Here is a 17,861-nt window from a genome sequence, read left to right as displayed (position 1 = left end):
ATTCGAAATTAATAACTTACATATCAGATGAACTAACTACTTCACCAATAAACAAATGAAGATTCTAATTTAAGGCTTTAGGTACCCTTCCTTAAGTGGACATAGAAGTGATTCATATAGCAATAAAAATTAATACAATCACCAGTTAACCGAAGTCTCAAGTAATTATGCTTTACTTTTATTGGATGGACAAGCTATTAACAAGTAAGCATACTATGTTGGTGAAATAAAGGCTGAACTAAAATGATACTACTGGATAGGGACCTGTTACAAAACACATAAAACAGCTTAAATTAGTAACCACTATTCGTGCTTTTTCTTTAAGTTAAGTTGTTTAATCAAGTTACACGTTAGCCCAAGTGAATACGTTAAATTACTTATGATTACTACTAGTCCTTCGTCTACTCACGGCAAATTAATACATACATGGTTAAATCTAAAAGAATATATTCAGTTGTCCTCCAATTACAGACGGTAGTAGATCAGTTTTGGGATAAGTATTAGATAGGATTTAACTGCGAAATATCTGTACTTAGTCGTTAACGCAGTATGTTATATGCTTAAAACTTTTGTTGCTAAACTAGCTAACTCAGCCTGTAGCTCTTTTAGAGTTACTGCCGGTCCCAAGAGCGGGTAAAGGAGGAGGGTTGGGCAACCCCATACCGTAGAAAAAAATTTTGCTAAAACAAACGCCAACCAGTTTAAACGAATTAAACCATTTGAACTCTGCCCTGGGAGTTGAAGGTAGAATTCTAACAAGAGCAACGCTTTCTACAGGTACATACAAAGTCCGGATAATGCGGGAGACCGGGAGGACCAGTCAAAAAGCGATGGAAATAAGGAGATACAAAGTGGCAGTACCCGGAATCAGAGAAACCCATTAGACCCAAGGCGGACAACAAAACCTAGGTACGGGAGAGATGCTCCTGTACTCCGATCACGAAGAGCAAAATGATCCACACACTCAGATAGTTGCTCAAATACTGTCCAGAAAGGCATGAAATGCACTTGTAGGATGGAAATTTAATGGATCCAAGATCATCTAATCATCCTTCAAAACGACGATGAGGGGATTACAATTAATGTTATCCAGTGTTATGCATTCAACAATGATAGAAATGAAGATGATAAAGATCAGTTCTATGCGAGGCTGCAATCAATCATAGCTAATTGCTCAAGACAGGACCTCACCATCCTGATGAGAGATCTAAACGCTAAAGTCGGAGTGGACAACACAGGATATGAAGATATAATTAGACGACATGGAATAGGGGAGAGAAATGAAAATGGGGAGAGATTCGCAAATCTATGTGCATTCAACAAATTGGTTATAGGTGGCACAGTATCTTCACACAAACGCATACAAGAAGCTATATGGATCTCATCGGACACCACAGAGAACCAGATAGATCATATTTGTATCAACAAAAAAGTCCGAAGGACAATAGAAGATGTGAGAACCAGGAGAGGAGCTGACATAGCTTCAGATCACAACCTGGTTGTGGCCAAGATGAAACTACAGCTAAAGAAACACTGGACAACTGGGAGAACAGCACTACAAAGGTTCAATACAGCATACTAACAAGCTCAATCAACTCAAGATAATTCTCAACAACAGGTTCCAAGCTCTACAGGATCGACTAAAAGAACAAGAAACTACGATGGAGGACAACTGGAATGGTGTTATATCCCCTGGTGAATCATGAATGGTAAATCTGAGGTATATTTATGGACAAAGGTAATATGCCTAATTCCTATTGTACAGTTGTTAAATAACTGACCTAATTGTATTCGTGTTCCTCTTACCATAACCTTTGTTTTGACCTTTGAACTATTGTTATTGATTACTTTCCCCCTATCCATAGCCACATTGGCCAATTATTGTACAAATGTTATTTATCTATTTTTTGGTACATGTGGTCTGTTTGGTTAGTATATAAACCCAGTATGCTTGTGAATAATGATTAATATTACCGAGGCTGTTATTTGTGTTCTGGACTCAACTGGCTGGGTTAGGCAGATCGCAGGATCGGTTAGCACTCTAGTCTGCTCGTACGGTTTCGAGTCACTGCTCCAGTCGATAATTCGCTGCTCTCTAATTGACGGTCTCATCACCTCACCCATCAACTAATAATCCACTCGGCCACAGATATAACAAATGGGATCAAAGAAGCACTAACTTCAACGTGTCAAGAGGTTCTGGGTCGAAAGAAGCATCATCATAAGGAATGGATCTCTATGGGAACCCTGGACATGATTCAAGAAAGGAAGAACAAGAAGACAGCAATTAACAACAGTCGAACACGAGCAGAGAAAGTCAAGGCTCAAGCAGAGTACGCAGAAGCAAACAAGAAAGTGAAGAAAAGCATTGAAGCCGACAAGCAGAAATACATGGACGAACTAGCAACGACGGCGGAAAAACCTGCAAGAGAAGGGAATATGGAACAACTATATGATACAACGAAGTAGCAGGGAGATATAGTAAACCAGAGAGACAAATCAAGGACAAAGAAGGAAGGACAATCACGGAGACTCAAGAACAGAGGAGAAGATGGGTAGAATATTTTGAGAAACTGCTGAATAGACCAGCCCCATTGAATCCACAGGACATCGAAGCGACACACACAAACCTTCCTATAGATGTCACTCCACTAACGAACGAAGAAATCAAGATGGCCATCAGACAAATCAAGAATGGGAAAGCAACAGGACCTGACAATATACCAGCTGAAGCACTAAAGTCACACATATAAGTAACTGCAAACATGCTTCACCTTCTATTCAAGACGATTTAGGACGAAGAACAATTACCGACAGACTGGAAAGAAGGATATCTCATCAAGGTACTGAAAAAAGTAGATCTGAGCAAATGTGAAAACTACAGAAATATCACACTGCTGTAAGTACCATGAAACGTTTTCAACAGTGTTGCTGAACCGGATGAAAGACGCAGTAGGCGCCCAGCTTCGGGATCAACGGGCTGAATTCCCAAAGGATCGGTCGTGCACAGATCGAATTGCGATACTACGGATCATCGTTAAACAACCAGTTGAGGGGAACTCGTCACCATACATCAACTTCATTTACTATGAGAAGGCGTTTGACAGTGTGGATAGGAGAACATTACGGAAACTTCTTCGACACTATCGAGTTCTTCAGAAGGTTGTCAACATCATTCCGAATCCATACGACAGACTACAGTGCAAAGTGGTGCAAGGAGGACAACTGACAGACGCATTCCATGTGAAGACCGGAGTCAGATAAGGTTGCTCACTCTCTTCCTTCCTCTTTGTTCTGGTGATGGACTGGATTATCAAGACCTCGACATCTGAGAGTAAACACGGAGTACAAAGGACAGCTGGGAATCAATTAGACAATTTGGACTTCGCAGATGACCTGACTCTTTCATCCCAAACACACGGACAAATACAGACGAAGACAACCAATGTAGCAGCAGCGTCTGCATCTTTAGGCCTCAACATACACAAAGGAAAAAGCAAGATCCCCAAATACAACTCGGAGAATACCAACACAGTCACACTTGATGGAGAAACTCTGGAATAGGTGGAAACATTCACGTACCTGGAAGCATCATTGGTGAATAAGGAGGATCTGATGCAGATGTAAATACGAGGATTGGCAAAGCAAGGACAGCATTCCTACAATCGAAGAACATATGGAACTCAAAACAACTGTCAACCAATATCAAAGTGAGAATCTTCAATAAGAACGTCAAAACTGTTCTACTGTACGAAGCTGAAACTTGGAGAACTAATACAACCATAGTCAAGAAAGTACAAGTATTTATAAACAATTGTCCACACAAAATACTCAATGTCCGTTGTTGATCGTATACCATGATGAACAACCTCTTGTCGGAGAGGACAAACAAGCTCCCATGTGAAGAGGAAATGGGGAAGAGACATTGGAAGTGGATTGGACATACATTGAGGAAATCACCAAACTGCATCACGAGGCAAGAGCTAACTTGTAATCGTGGAGGGAAACGGAAAAAGGGAAGGCTAAAGAATACATTACGACGGGAAATAGAAGCAAATATGAAAGGAATGAATAACAACTGGAATGGATTGTCCAGGACAGGGTTGGATGAAGAATGCTGGTGAGCGATCTATGCTCCTCAACGAGAGCTAAGAGATGTAATTAAGTAGCTAACTCATGGTACGAAGCCTCATCACTTCATTTAACTATACACAACCTGTGCATAAAGAGTAACTAGCAATAAACTTAGCTACCAAATTACTTCAACTTTTTGGCTGTCGTTAGCAAATAGCAGCACACGTAACCAGCGATTACCTTTATTCCTTCCTGGAAATAAAACCAACTACAAATGGTGCTTTGTTAACCTAATAATGTCTATAATAGCAATGAGGTTCAAGAAAATATAATAAGTGATAAAACAGTTCATATAAAATTATGATGCACATCATTTACATAAAAATATACTCGACTTTGAATAGCACTTTTTGTGAGAAGACCAGTGGTATTATCTGGTTGTCCAAACCGAGGCAGATGGAATAGGGCTCGAAATTGAGACTTCACAGAGGAAAATTAGGTCGTTTATTCACTGAGTCACAGTTCTACAGTACTCTACGTGCACATTATACAGTCAGGTTTCTACATCACATACTATGGAGACACGGAATTAATACCAAGAATTATCTAGACAGGATCAAGTACTTTGACTTTAAGGTTATTTCAAAACTCACTGTCACACTAATTATGACCTAGATGGTTGATATAATCAAAACGAGAATGGTAAACCCTTAGTCAAAATGTACAAATACAATTACTACTGGGTTATAAAGATGAATAAATACTTCAGAATAAAAGGGCCAGTCAAAGCGAAACATAATCAGACCAAAAGTATTAATAATACATTATACAAAGCAATTATATTGGTATTATAGGATAATACTAAAATAATACCAACTGCGTCATCCATAATTGTTTTATCATAAAAGAAATATGTGTACGTATGCTATATGGATAAGAACCCAGTTTCCCACAGACAAACCATTATTTGTCAGTCTTCTTCCGTGATGAATCTAACCCATTTGATTTTGCTCCGTTTTCCACTACTTTTCCATTATCTAGGTTATCAGATTTATGCGTAGTACGCTTACTTTGATCAACAGGACCAATAGGAACTTTTTTCGACTCTGTATTACCACCTAAGCCTTCTTCATTTCTCTCAGTTTCACGATTCGTTAATTTGTTACTAATTAGATCGTGTAAAGCGAGTATTGCTCTCATTATAGCAGCAACATAAATAACAAGCATTTGATCATTAGTATTGACGTGAATTGCACGGACTGTATCATGCAGTTTAAGATCAGGAAGTAGATTGAAAATATCTTGCAACTGGTATATTATACGATGGTTAACAGGAAGCTTGTCAGAAGAAACCAACTGTAAGTATTCACGAATTTCATATAACTGTCGTAATAAACCGGATAATCCATCTAACTGACAACCGATTCTTTGCGATAAGGAACCAAGAGATGTATCCTTAATATCCCTGTAAATGAAAAGTATGTTTTGGCATCAAATATTCGTTGCGTATTCATTATTTACATATTTACGACTAACTTTACAACTCAACTACCAAAAGGTTTTGGGCCAGTTGGTGCTCGTCAGTACGGTTTATCTACAATCTTTAAGGAACTGATATTCCCAAACCTACATCAACTAGTGAAAAAAAATCAGAAATGTTACTACAGAACCATTCGGTCACTGTATACAGCAATGTTTTCTAAACCCTGAAGTTATGGAATGTTCCATATTTAGTTGAAAGGCTGATTGGTAAAAATAAATTACATCGAATCTCATCAGTTGATGAGGTTGTGATTCTACATAGACTGAGGTGGTTGGGCCACGTATTACCCATGCCCAACCGCTGATTACCACGGCGTGCAACGCTGACTGGTGTTTGAGACAGACAGAAGAAAGTTAAGGGCAGCCAAACCGAAACGTGGCATCAGTCCTTGAAGTCATTAACTTTTGGCCTTAGCCATGTTGGTAGATGCAGACAACTTGGTTGGGGTTCGTGCGACTATCGAAACCAGTGATTGGAGACTGGGTGACATGGCTCAGAATCCATCACAATGGCGTAGGTGTTTATCTTGCTGCGCTAACGAGGTGTGGCAACTTGGACCGATGTATATATGTGCCTGGTCCTACGTTGTAGCTGACTGACATTACATCCAACTACGAATGACTAAAAAAGGCTTTATGCTATGAAATTATTGGGATTATTATAGTCTCACCTCAGTAAGTGTTCAACGCCAACCTCTTCAGCTTCTTCAGCATCTACTTCCGATCGAAGATGATCAAAAGATTTCGTTGTTGGAGATCCATCCTTTAAAAAAGCCATAAATAATAAGTTTGTGTAAACAAAAAATAAGATAGTCTAGTAATGTACATCAATAGGTTAATTCCTGTAGATACCGCAATACATTTTCTCCTATCGGGCTACACATAAAAAGCTAAATGAATTAATACAGTTAATTCCTGGAATCGAATGACTAAATATCAAGTACATTCGAAAAAGCAGTCCGATAAAGTACACCAAGATTTGAATTTGGTTTGGTCTATTGATTAGAAAACAGTATTAAAAGGTAAAAATAGTGATGACCAAGCACAAATCTAAATCCAGGAAGTTGTTTATGGTTTGCTTACAAAAAGTAACATGAAAATTTCATGATTGAACTGTTTTAAAAATAAGAAATTCAAGCAGTTTACGATCAGATTTTGTCTGAGGGCCATTAACCTGCAGCATAGAGTGTGGTTAATGATATACAAATATATTTCACTCTGAAGAATTTGATAATCTAGCAACTTAACAGCAACAATCGTACAAATAGTGCAATGGGTCCCATAGGACGAATGTTATATGAAAAAACACCGTCTAAATGCCTACTTGAAAATATTCTCATCTAGCTACACGAACCACATTAGTATTTATGGCATTACACGCGATTAGAAGATAAAGTGAATTAGCGCAAAATATATACACACAGAATATACACACTTGTAAATATGCTCAAAACCTCAGTTGTTTGTATAAAACTGTTAGATAAACAAATAACTCTGCGTCGAAGTCTTCTTGCATTTCCATAGAAAAAGTGGTACGAAAGTATTTTCGAAAACAGAACTACACACAACAATAAAAGCTAGAGATAATAGTCGATATTCTATTGAGTAGGGAAAAGTAACTAGTGCGAGATTATCTAAACGTACGGTAACTTACATCGTGAACTTCTTCAACTGCGATATAAGCCTCAGTAGGCAATCCATCAATTTCTTTCCTTCTTACATCAACAACTACCAGCACTGAGTTTGGAGCATATTTCCGGAAAAGTTCGTTAATTTTAATATCGTTCGTACAAAGCTTAGGACCAGAGTGATACCAACCCACAATCTTCTCTCGAGCTATACAAAAATATACTTAACTTATAATGGTTACCGTTAACTTTTTTGAACATAGTAAACATGCTTTCCAAATAATCGTGGTCGAGAAACCAAACATCTGGATCTGTGGTATCTTCTTCGAAAGGAACTAAAACACTATGTTAGGAACGAAAATTTTACCTGCAAAGCTGTTGCTAACATCCAAGATGCTTCCATTTAGTGAACCCAAAAGAACACCTACAACTCTCTTCTGACCACTAGTGACTTTTCCAGATCGACTATAGTGATCAACAACCCCTAACAATACAAGTGGGTGGACCACGACTTTTTTAATTTTTGTTTGACCAGGTGTTTTCTTCTTAACAGACTCATCTGCGCCATTATGCAAAGTCTAGATGCAGTTCAACAAAGCAAGACAATAATTACCATATTGACGGAGCACTACAACTTAATTAGCCGCGAAGAAATTTGAAGGACGCAAGGAAGGTTGTGTCCAGGACCTCAATTTCAATATCCAACATTTTTATAGACAAATACATTTATTAGTTTCAGTTACATCGTGTATCTTTAAACAGAAATACTTTTAGTTACAATAGTATTAGTGAACTTGATAGTTATTTGAAGATCGGTTTGTCACGAATTCATGTGTGCTTGTTCTATTTCGTTGTGATAGTGGAATCAACACTTAACATGCAACATGAATATAGATCAAGTGACTATACCTTCAAAGTCACAATGGTATTGAATCTTGAGAATACATGGATCGAGAGTAAACAAATAGACTTTTTCGAACGGAAAGTTTAGTCCTAACGTGTTTTACATTTCTCAAAATTTTGCTGTGTTCTTACGCAAAAAAAGTACCATTTCTGATCTAAAGAATCCATTCTGAGCTATACGTTCGGTAGATTATATTTTGAGTTTCACCTAACTTAATAGTAAACTGTGCTTTTGCCTCAGCTTACTACTCGGTTTTTTTTTCAGTTTTTCACGTAAAGGCTAATTTCAGCTTATCGTAACCCTTTTTTGTCCATTTTTGCCCGTTTTAGTGTACTGTGTTTCTTTTAACGGTCTTAGGCTTTCTGCTTGTATCTATGAGACATTTTACATCAATATAGTCATGGAAAATTCATGAAAACGACCTGGATGCCGCTTTGCTGTTACATCTGACATGAATTGCGACAACTGCAAAGGTTGGTTCCACGAAACATGCACAGGTATCACAGCAGCTGCTCACAACATACTTAGCAAGTTGGATCTTAGGTGGGTATGTGCTATGTGCAACACGGATGCTGTAGTTTCGCTGAGTAAAATCACTGTCCTTTTGACAGGTCTGCGGAACAAGTTGTCTGGAAACTTGGAAAATGACAGTCATACAACAGGTAGACAGACAAGGGCGCACAGTGTAAACAACAGAGAGGTATCGGCAGTTCTACTATCGATGGAGCATGTAATAGCACTGGTGTTGACATGCTGAAGCTCAGAACCATCATAACGTCGACGGTAATGGACTCCCTCAGCAAACTTAGTCTCCCAGCACAGGGTCCCTGAATGCAACGTTGGTTTCCCAAAACTCTGTAGGAGCTTGGACCCACGTTAACAGTGTTAAAAAAGACCAGGCATCACTGTCTAAGCCTAATATTCCAAGTATTGTACTGAAATCAGCTAGTGACTTGGCCGTACAGTCTACCCTCAAGGATGTCCATCCGGTCATCAAAGAACCAAGGAATGGGGAACGCGCTTCGACCTCCAAACAACAAGGTTTCGAACCTGGACGCACTGGAAAACCTGGGAAATCAATAACGGTTCGTGAAGACTCCCTCATAATTATGAACCCTAAAGACAACCCTGACCTTCCCCTCAGTTTGTAGGACAAAAGTGACAGGATGCTCTGTAGAGAATTGAACAAGAATCTTGAACTCCCTAGAATAGAGCCTTTGACGATCACACAGCTCACTCGGGGGAAATGACTCTAACCATCAAAATCCCCCGAGGCTACTTCGTGTAACACTCAAGAATGCTTCAGATGTAGAGGACGTCGTGCCAGCTAGTCACCTACTAAAATCCGATGGGTACGTAAGAATACTGCCTGAAATGGTGTATTCTGGGCGAAATCTCATCAGGAACATCCACAAAGAATCTTGTGAGAGTTTTTTCCGCACACAGGCAAACAGGAAGAAGTTCACGAGTTTCAAATTGAAAGCATAAACTGCTTATACATGAAAGCCACGAGCTTACCGAATAAAATGGATGAGCTACGTGAACTTAGCAACGCTAATAGTGCTTATCTAATAAGAATTCCTGAAACTTGGATATCTTCTCAGTTTACGGACCAGGAGCTAGCAATACTTGGGATGTCTTTGATTCGCAGAGACAGAAAATCAGGAATAGGGGTTGGAGTAGCCTTATACATATGATCATGCCTGGAGGTACACAAAGTTCACAACCAAGAGTTTCTAATTCTTGACGAATCCGTATGGTGCTCAGTAAGATTGTCTACCACCTCGAGTTGTCTGGTTGAGGTCATCTACAGGAAGCCCGCTGCTGATATTGAGTACGGCAATCGTATGCTGGAAGAATTAACCCGCCTTACGCGTCTTGGATTCTCTCATATCCTGATTCTTGGGGAATATAATCTTCCTAGAGTCAAGTTCGCGGAACATAAGTATATTGGGGGTGAAAACGGAATAGAAGAAGCTTTCACTTAACAGGCTTCCGTGTCTAGCGGCGGTCAATCACCATTACCTCTAGGCAGGAACCTAGGTATATTAACGATAGAGAAAAAAATAAATTGGTGAATCACAATAAGATGTTATCCTTAGTCCCTAATAATAGGTCAAGTTTCCTATTAAATGATTCCTAAGAAGTCCCTTGTACTAGCTCAGTTAGCAACGAATTCCAGCACTTGACAACTCAGAAGGAGTAGAAGTTGTGTCTACAGTCCGCTACCGCAGTTGCTGTAAGGTCAGGGCATTCTCCGTGATACCAACCTATGAGTTCCCCACACCCGACCATAGTGAAATATGAGTTGTCAAATAGATCCTAGTAAAAGTTTACGACCGTGAAAAAGCAAAATGTTGAAAAAGTGTGAAACGGAGAAAAACGGATGGTATACAATATTACGATATACTAAAACTAGCCTTCACGTGGAAAACTGAAAATCTGAATGGTAAGGTGGTACGAAACCACGGTCAACTACTAACTTAAGTGAAACCATGATAATCAGAAGTATTTGAATTGTAGTATAAACTAGTAATCCCAGGAATAACGCAATTTAATCAAGAAGTATCAGATGAGCACAAACAAATGTATTGTATTTGGAATTCAAAGTCACAACCGTCATCAATACAAAGAAATCATTGAGCCATTTAAACATCACAGAAACTCAAAAAGAAAAATAGTTACCGAACGCTAAGCTCAGGACAGATTCTTTGAATCGAAAATGGTACTTTTGTTGCGTAGGGATACAGTAGAATTTTGAGAAGTGTTAATCACATTAGGAAGAAACTTCCCGTTCGTAAAGCGCGTGTCGGTAATGATGATAGTCATGGGACCTATAGCATTAACTTATGGCCAGCCTGTTGCACATCTCCATTTTTTTCGAAGGCTTTCCATTGCCCCAGAAAAAGGTAAGTGTGATGATCCTGAAATCGGATCTATGAGTAGGCCTTCAAAAACGTTCAGATCGGTTCTGAGGTGCGTTTGTCATGTCAATTTCGTGAAAAACGAAGAATGATATTTGTTTTGGCTATATCACTACATTAATTTGATCTTACATCCATTGTAATTTGCTGGCCAAAATCGGCCACTTTGGCAAAAACTGGAAAGGAGTTGTAATAAAAGACATTTACTACCGGGGTCAAGTCAGAGTAAACGATAAGTACGTGTCACAAAGAAAGGTAAATATTGCAACCGGTGTTTTCTACTCACTTCTGAAGGGATCTCCAGCCCGTTTGTAGTTGAAGTAGGTTCTCTTCATTTCAGAGTATACTTATCCTCAAGAAATCCAATACATGTCACGAATCCACGTAAGATAAATAATTGCCAAGTTCCCGTATCTTGGTGTTTTGAAATTCCCGAATTTAGAATAACTTTATTAGCTTTTTGTGATGCTAAAGAGTATTCGAATCATTGTACAAACTAGGAATCCCGGGAATAACGCAACTTCATCAAGAAGTATTAGATGAACATAAACGTATTGTATTTGAAATTCAAAGTTAGGCAGTCATCAAGTACAAAGAAATCATTAGTTCATACAAGCATCACACTTTTCTAGGTTCTAAATATTGTCAAGGACACATCTGTAAATCTAGCAGTCTGTCAACGATAGCACAAACAAAAAATAGGTTCACCAGAACATTATCTTTCGTGTCTATGATTCTGTATGCAAAAGACTAAATCAAGAGTTTTGTCGCATCTCAGTTTCCATTATTTTTCTCACACTTATCTAGATATTATTTAAGAAGTATCTCATTTTACAGTTGACTCAGAAGCGGTTGATTTATTTATTTACTCAACTATTGCTTTACCAATTCTCCAACGTACTGAAGAACTTGGAGATCGTACGTTTAGTGACAGCCTAACAAGGAGGCGCACTGATAACAGGATTTCTAGTGCTTGTTCAACATCTTTATATCATATTTCTGTGTAGAAGATCTAGGTTTCACACCACTTTCCTGCAGGGTTTATTCAAAAATACATCCAATCTTTTGTAGCTGTAAAGAATTCCCCAAAATCAATAGCTCTTTAAGTGTTCGACATTGGATGATGACCACATTGTTTTAAGTGGATTTGTTTAGCTGAATTCGTTTGGTCATGCATCCGCACCAGATCACGTTACGACTGAGCGTGGGAAACAGCTCCTACGTTCACTAGCCAGATTAAAGCAACCGCTTCTCGATATATTGATAACGCATCAAATATATCTTTAAAACGCATCTGACTTCTGATTTTAACCCAGTGTGGGACGATTCGAATTTGGTGTTACTGGTTAATAGTTGTCAAACTAGAATACTGGTCGTGTCTTCACTTTCCTTAGCTTGATGTTACATTTTTAGCCATCATACAAGCAGTTTATTTTGATTTTGACTTTGAACCAACATTTTCTGACACTAGGATTAATTATTTCATGAATTCAAAGATTTTATCTCATCGCTTGAAATAATGCATTAATCAGAATTCAGATTTATCATCCTCTATTTTGAATATATTATTTCATCCATGGACTAATCTCTCAAATTTTGGCCATTTACACGCTTTGTTCGATAACGAGTAGTTCTAGATAGAGATACAATAAATGCCCTCCGGTCCAGATATAAATTTCTAATCACCTGTATTCAGCTGGTTGAGAGAACATGCCAAGCATGCAAAATATCTATTTATTTGTAGCGGTTTTACACAAATCAAGCTCAACATAATAGAGACTCGCATAATGTAAAACTACTACATTAAAGAAGATAAACTAAGTAAAATGTCTGTAAACTATCGACGATGACCTGTGAAGATTAAAACATGCAGTAGTAGTTTGTGCACGGCAAAAAGAGTATAAAGAAACAATAATCTAAATATCTGGTAATTATACAGTAAACATTATATCAGTAAGAAAGTCCTACAAGTTACTGCTTAATATTCGTCCTATTACGGTATATTACTTCTTCGAACTCTAGTGTTCTTGCTTAGAAATAATATCAGCCGAGGTAGGCTAGTAGGGGATCTATATATTGTTCCCACAAGGTATTTATTGTCATTCATAGGCTCAGTATAAAATATTTTGGTTTTAAAAGGACTACTAACGTATGTAGATACTGCCTCTTGTGACTTCTTTACCTAGCTTGGATACTGCTAAATATTGCACAATCTCTTTGTTACCTGGGTCAACACGGAAGGCCCGAGTATCAACTAAAATTGTTGGTGAACAGCTTTCGTATATGGTTATTTTATATGTTTATATGAATCTCCATACAAGTAGTTAGCTTTACAGGTAAATACTACTTCCGTATTCTCCATTTTAGTTTTTAAATCTCATACTGAGGATAGCTGAAGCTCTTTCGACAGTTCCGAAGGAAATGACATGGAAGGAACTTATGTCTTAACATCCTTAATTGTGTGTTTCCATGGTACCGGCCTGTCGTTCTTACATACGTCCGCATATAACCTATCACTAGTTTGTTTTAGAGATCTAGATTTGCTTACAGAATCAGACACATCTGTGTAGGCCGTTTTCTGAATAATACAACCTACTCCGGTGACGTTTCTCCTGCTGCCGAATTCTGATTCTAGTGACCGGATTTGTATTGAAATAAAAAAACTCCCCAGTATATGAAGTGGCACGATTGTTTCGGTTTGTCAGGAACATGCAGAATATCTAAATTATCATAATGATTATTATATCCGCGTTGTTTATTACTTATATTTAAAATCGAAGAACCCTTACAATTCCTACAACACGAAGTAAGAAAATAAAGAACTGGTACATGTGGATGTTCATTCACTCCAAAAAACATGAAGAATGTAGTCCAAAATTCACTCATATATCAGTTCGTATAACCATTGACTGTTAATTAGAAAAGTTAGATGAATGAAGTTAAAGCAAAGTGCAGTTATGGGTATGAGGGCTAATATCACTTCCCGGCTGCCCACACCGTGGAAGGGTATTTCTTGAGGGACCTGAAAAAGAAGTTGGATTAGTATTGGTCTTAACGACCTAGGAGCGTGACCGCAGTGCCCAAGGGACAACTGCTTGAGGCCGGTCACGCACGGCCTTTTTGTGGGAAATTTTTGACGTGTTAGCTCCGTTCTTCAAAGGACCTTACCACCGGAGACGGAAATCCGTGGGATAAGGCGAGGTGTGCATTTTTAGGGTCGACCTTTTCTAACCCCACCCCTCCTTGTGGGAAGGCAGCATCGCTGTCATGCTGGTTGTCTGAAGGAAACACCTTACTGCCGTCACACCTCTGTACAGTCGGCAGTACGACTTCGCCTTCGGACCTTGGGATTGCTGCTTTTAGTCTTACCGCTCTTCAACTGACCTGTCTGGCATGGTAGTACCTTGAGGAACGATTGTTCCAGCCAGCATAGCTCGGTTGGTTCATCACGATAGGCAAGCCCGACCACCACGTCAAGGTAGCAGCAACGGTCGGGAAAGCAAAACTGCACGCTGCATATCATGCTGAACACAGTTTACGTTAATTCAACCCAAAGGATAAACATAACATTCAAACACGTCAATGATCTACTGAATAAGATATTATTGTGGAATTAAAACAATTGTTACACTCAGTAATCATCATATTGAATCAAAGACAGAGATAATGTTGAAAAAGAATTTCAAAGAGTCAAAACGTAATTTTGCCTTTTTTCCCGTCATATCAATGGCCGAAGCTTCGTTTCCTAATTATTTGGAATATTTGTAGACAATTTTATTGCTCAACTTTGGAGCAAGTTTAGTCGACCTGCCTACCTAGAAGATAGACTATAATTTCTTTACCGAACAGTGAAAAGTTTGCCAATTGACAATCCGATCATGTCAAGTCTTGTAGGTATCTGTTAGCTGTGTAGAGCTGCTTAAAAGCTATTCAGTGTCACTTCGTTATAGATATATTGTATTTTTGACTACCTGGTTCAAAGAGTGCATATTATTATATCATAGTCTATACAGAAGTTTAATTAATAGTCATGGGCTGTACATACAGAAAATCGAATTCACAAACTTAACCACTCCCTATAACACGTCGGAAGGACTTTCCAGACGTTAGATTTCGATGACGTTCTAACTCTACATACGGCGATAAGGCTGATTATAACAGAGATTTGTACGTTTAACCGAGTGCATTATAGACGAGTGTGAGGCATAGACTAGTAATGTAACGGATAGAATGTCTCGTGTCAAATTTTGTTCATGTGACTGACAACACACTTCTGTACTCTGGTTCCGACTTCCATGATGTATGATAACTAGTAACTCAGTTAAATTCGGATCCTGTTTTTTCGAGGGAAATTGGTCTTTTATCTCGTAGCAGTGCAGTGAACAGAACACTGGTTGGGGACAATCGAATGTATTTGAGCAAACAATTTGACCATACAATGGACAGTTAATTTGCAAATTAACATCCAATAGTCTCGATCTTCACTGTTTCTTCTCTAATTCCATTGTTCGTGCGTTTTCCTACCGATTGCGCTTCATTTCAGTTCTTCCCTCGTCGGTCTTCTGCCAAAATACATTCTATGTCTTACCAACACCATATACTACTTATATGGATATAAGTAGACCACACCACAGCAGCAGTTTTATAACGTTTCCCATGGGTTCGGTTAAACTGATCCAATAATTTATTTAATAGTGTCTATTGTTTGTAGTGAACATACCATATATATTCGAGGTAAATTACGCGGGAAGACTTGGATTTTCAGACTACTATCAACAGAAGTCAGTGAACTGAGAACCGGTATCAACATTTGAGTTCCCCACCTAGTGTTTAGGTTAGTAAAATTACAAATAAAAATCCAGTTACATTTAACCCAGCCACAATATTCATACGGAAAAGCTAAACCAGACATTGTATTAGACGACACAGATAATAGGGTGACAACTACCGTTGCTTGTATCAAAAACAGTCAGAATTGGAAGTTCTAGTTCTTCTGTAGTAAAAAAACGCTTTAAGAGGCCTGAACATTAAGCATTAGCGGACACTTCGAGAATGATCTATTTGTCTAGTCAGTTACCCAGTCTTTGGGTAAAGTCCGAATCTAGTTTCGTGAGGAAAGCACCCCAGAAAGTTGAAGCTATTCATCAGTATATTCTGGGAATAATTCATCTACAAAATTCACCGACGTGATCCCACCATCTAATTCTGAGTATAGTTTAAAACGGTATTTTCTCTGCCTTTTTAAATCGTATTTTCAATATTTAATCTTCATTCTTATCACAGTAACATTATTTTAACTCCATTGCCACTCGCCTTGTTAATTCCATATCGTTGTACTGAACTGTTATGAAAACTTGGGCTAACCCACATTTGTATCAGGTTCTACATTGATTATGTACGACTGAAAAACTTTTTAAAAAATTGCTTAAGATTAAGAATTTAAACAATATTTAACTTAAAATACTGTACAGTAAAAATTATAGCAGGAATTAAGTTATGGAAAAAAAAACTATTAATAAGAAAACCGTAAACAACAAATATTTCGTTGGAAAAAGTTTTAAAAATAAATAATCAATAATCATGTCTGATTCTCTGTTAATAAAATTGAAATAGTTCATTACCAAGTTAAACTGTTTACAGATCTTTAAAGATTTCTTTTAAGCAATTTCTTATGTAAATGAATTTTGGACGTTCTGTACGATCAGCTGACCAACATTTAAGCATTAATTGATAAACAGATTCTGGACATTGAGATGGACGTGTTAAACGATCACCTTGTTCCAAAAGCTTAATAATCTTTTTTTTTAAAAAAATAGTAGAAAGATTTATATTATTTACAGTGATTGAAAAATTGACCGAAATCAAAACATTTCGCAACAGATATAAGCCATTTACTTTGATCTGTATTAATAAATCTTGCTACATAACAATGAAGTAAACTTAATTTGATGCCTTCACAAACACTGATTTGAATAACCAAAAATATAAGCAATATTAGCTTCAATTTACAGTATGGTGCACTACACATAAATAGCAGACTAAATAACAAAGAAATTTATTTTAGATACTTTATAAAAGTAGTATTGCTCAATGCTAAACAACATATCGGATTTTCAAAACCTGAATATTTGAAGTCTTAACAATAAACTAAGACTAAATACCATAATTAAGCTCAATCTACTAGAACTGAAGACACCTATTCGATTAACAATTGCGATTCTCAATTATACAAATGAATTACTCAATTCTACTAAATATTAAAGAACAAAATTAACTTTTTTTTGATGAACTGAAATTTCGAGTAAAATACTCACTTCTGTATGACTTAGATCAGTAAATGGTTCAACAGCGTAACTAAAAACTTCCCATAATAAAACTCCAAAAGACCAAACATCAGTATCTATATGAAATTTTCCGTCTAAAATTGATTCAAGAGGTAACCATTTTATCGGCAAACATTCATTGGAAGTAGAGATAAAATCAACACCAGATTGAATTGGTCTACACATTGAAAAATCTGATAGTTTGATAATTAATTTTTTTCCAACAAGAAAACTTCTTGTAGCTACATCTCTGTTTAGAATTTGTAAGTGATGAAAAATTTAGTAATAAAAAATAAAAATAAGATTTCTCAAAAGTACAATTTATAGGGATTACTTCTTAAGAAGCTAAATATATACAAGTTAATATAATTTGAAAATAAATGTGTTTTTTTCATATCCTAATGAGTAGAAAAATTGTATTTCTGACGTTTCGTGACTTCATTTAAGCCGCTTCTTTAGAGTAAAG

At 37.5% G+C, this 17,861-nt stretch overlaps 2 protein-coding genes across 2 annotated transcripts in view; both read right to left on the bottom strand.

Moving 5' to 3' along the window:
- Positions 1–4,902: 4,902 nt before the first annotated feature.
- On the bottom strand, positions 4,903–7,893 carry Smp_026630 (26S proteasome non-ATPase regulatory subunit 7 (M67 family)). The gene is made up of 6 exons (XM_018790822.1): positions 7,858–7,893; positions 7,612–7,822; positions 7,487–7,579; positions 7,271–7,452; positions 6,288–6,379; positions 4,903–5,539 (listed from the first exon to the last, which is right to left on the bottom strand). The coding sequence occupies exons 1-6, from the start codon at positions 7,858–7,860 to the stop codon at positions 5,038–5,040; spliced, it is 1,083 nt and encodes a 360-aa protein (XP_018645842.1). The 5' UTR covers positions 7,861–7,893; the 3' UTR covers positions 4,903–5,037.
- An 8,612-nt stretch (positions 7,894–16,505) lies between these two features.
- The window catches only part of Smp_136550 (tyrosine kinase), a gene marked incomplete at its 5' end in the record, with an annotated part of 40,652 nt that continues 39,296 nt past the window's right edge, over positions 16,506–17,861 (bottom strand). The window contains 2 exons of the mRNA XM_018790819.1: positions 16,506–16,868; positions 17,387–17,645. Of these exons, the coding sequence (XP_018645841.1) occupies positions 16,707–16,868; positions 17,387–17,645 (421 nt within the window). The 3' untranslated portion in view covers positions 16,506–16,706. The remainder of the gene's footprint in view (positions 16,869–17,386; positions 17,646–17,861) is intronic.

Source organism: Schistosoma mansoni (genome assembly GCF_000237925.1).
Source record: "Schistosoma mansoni, WGS project CABG00000000 data, supercontig 0013, strain Puerto Rico, whole genome shotgun sequence".
In the NCBI taxonomy this organism is placed as follows: domain Eukaryota; kingdom Metazoa; phylum Platyhelminthes; class Trematoda; order Strigeidida; family Schistosomatidae; genus Schistosoma; species Schistosoma mansoni.
Note: the sequence above shows the minus strand (reverse complement) of the source record. Positions and strands in the feature narration are given on the sequence as shown.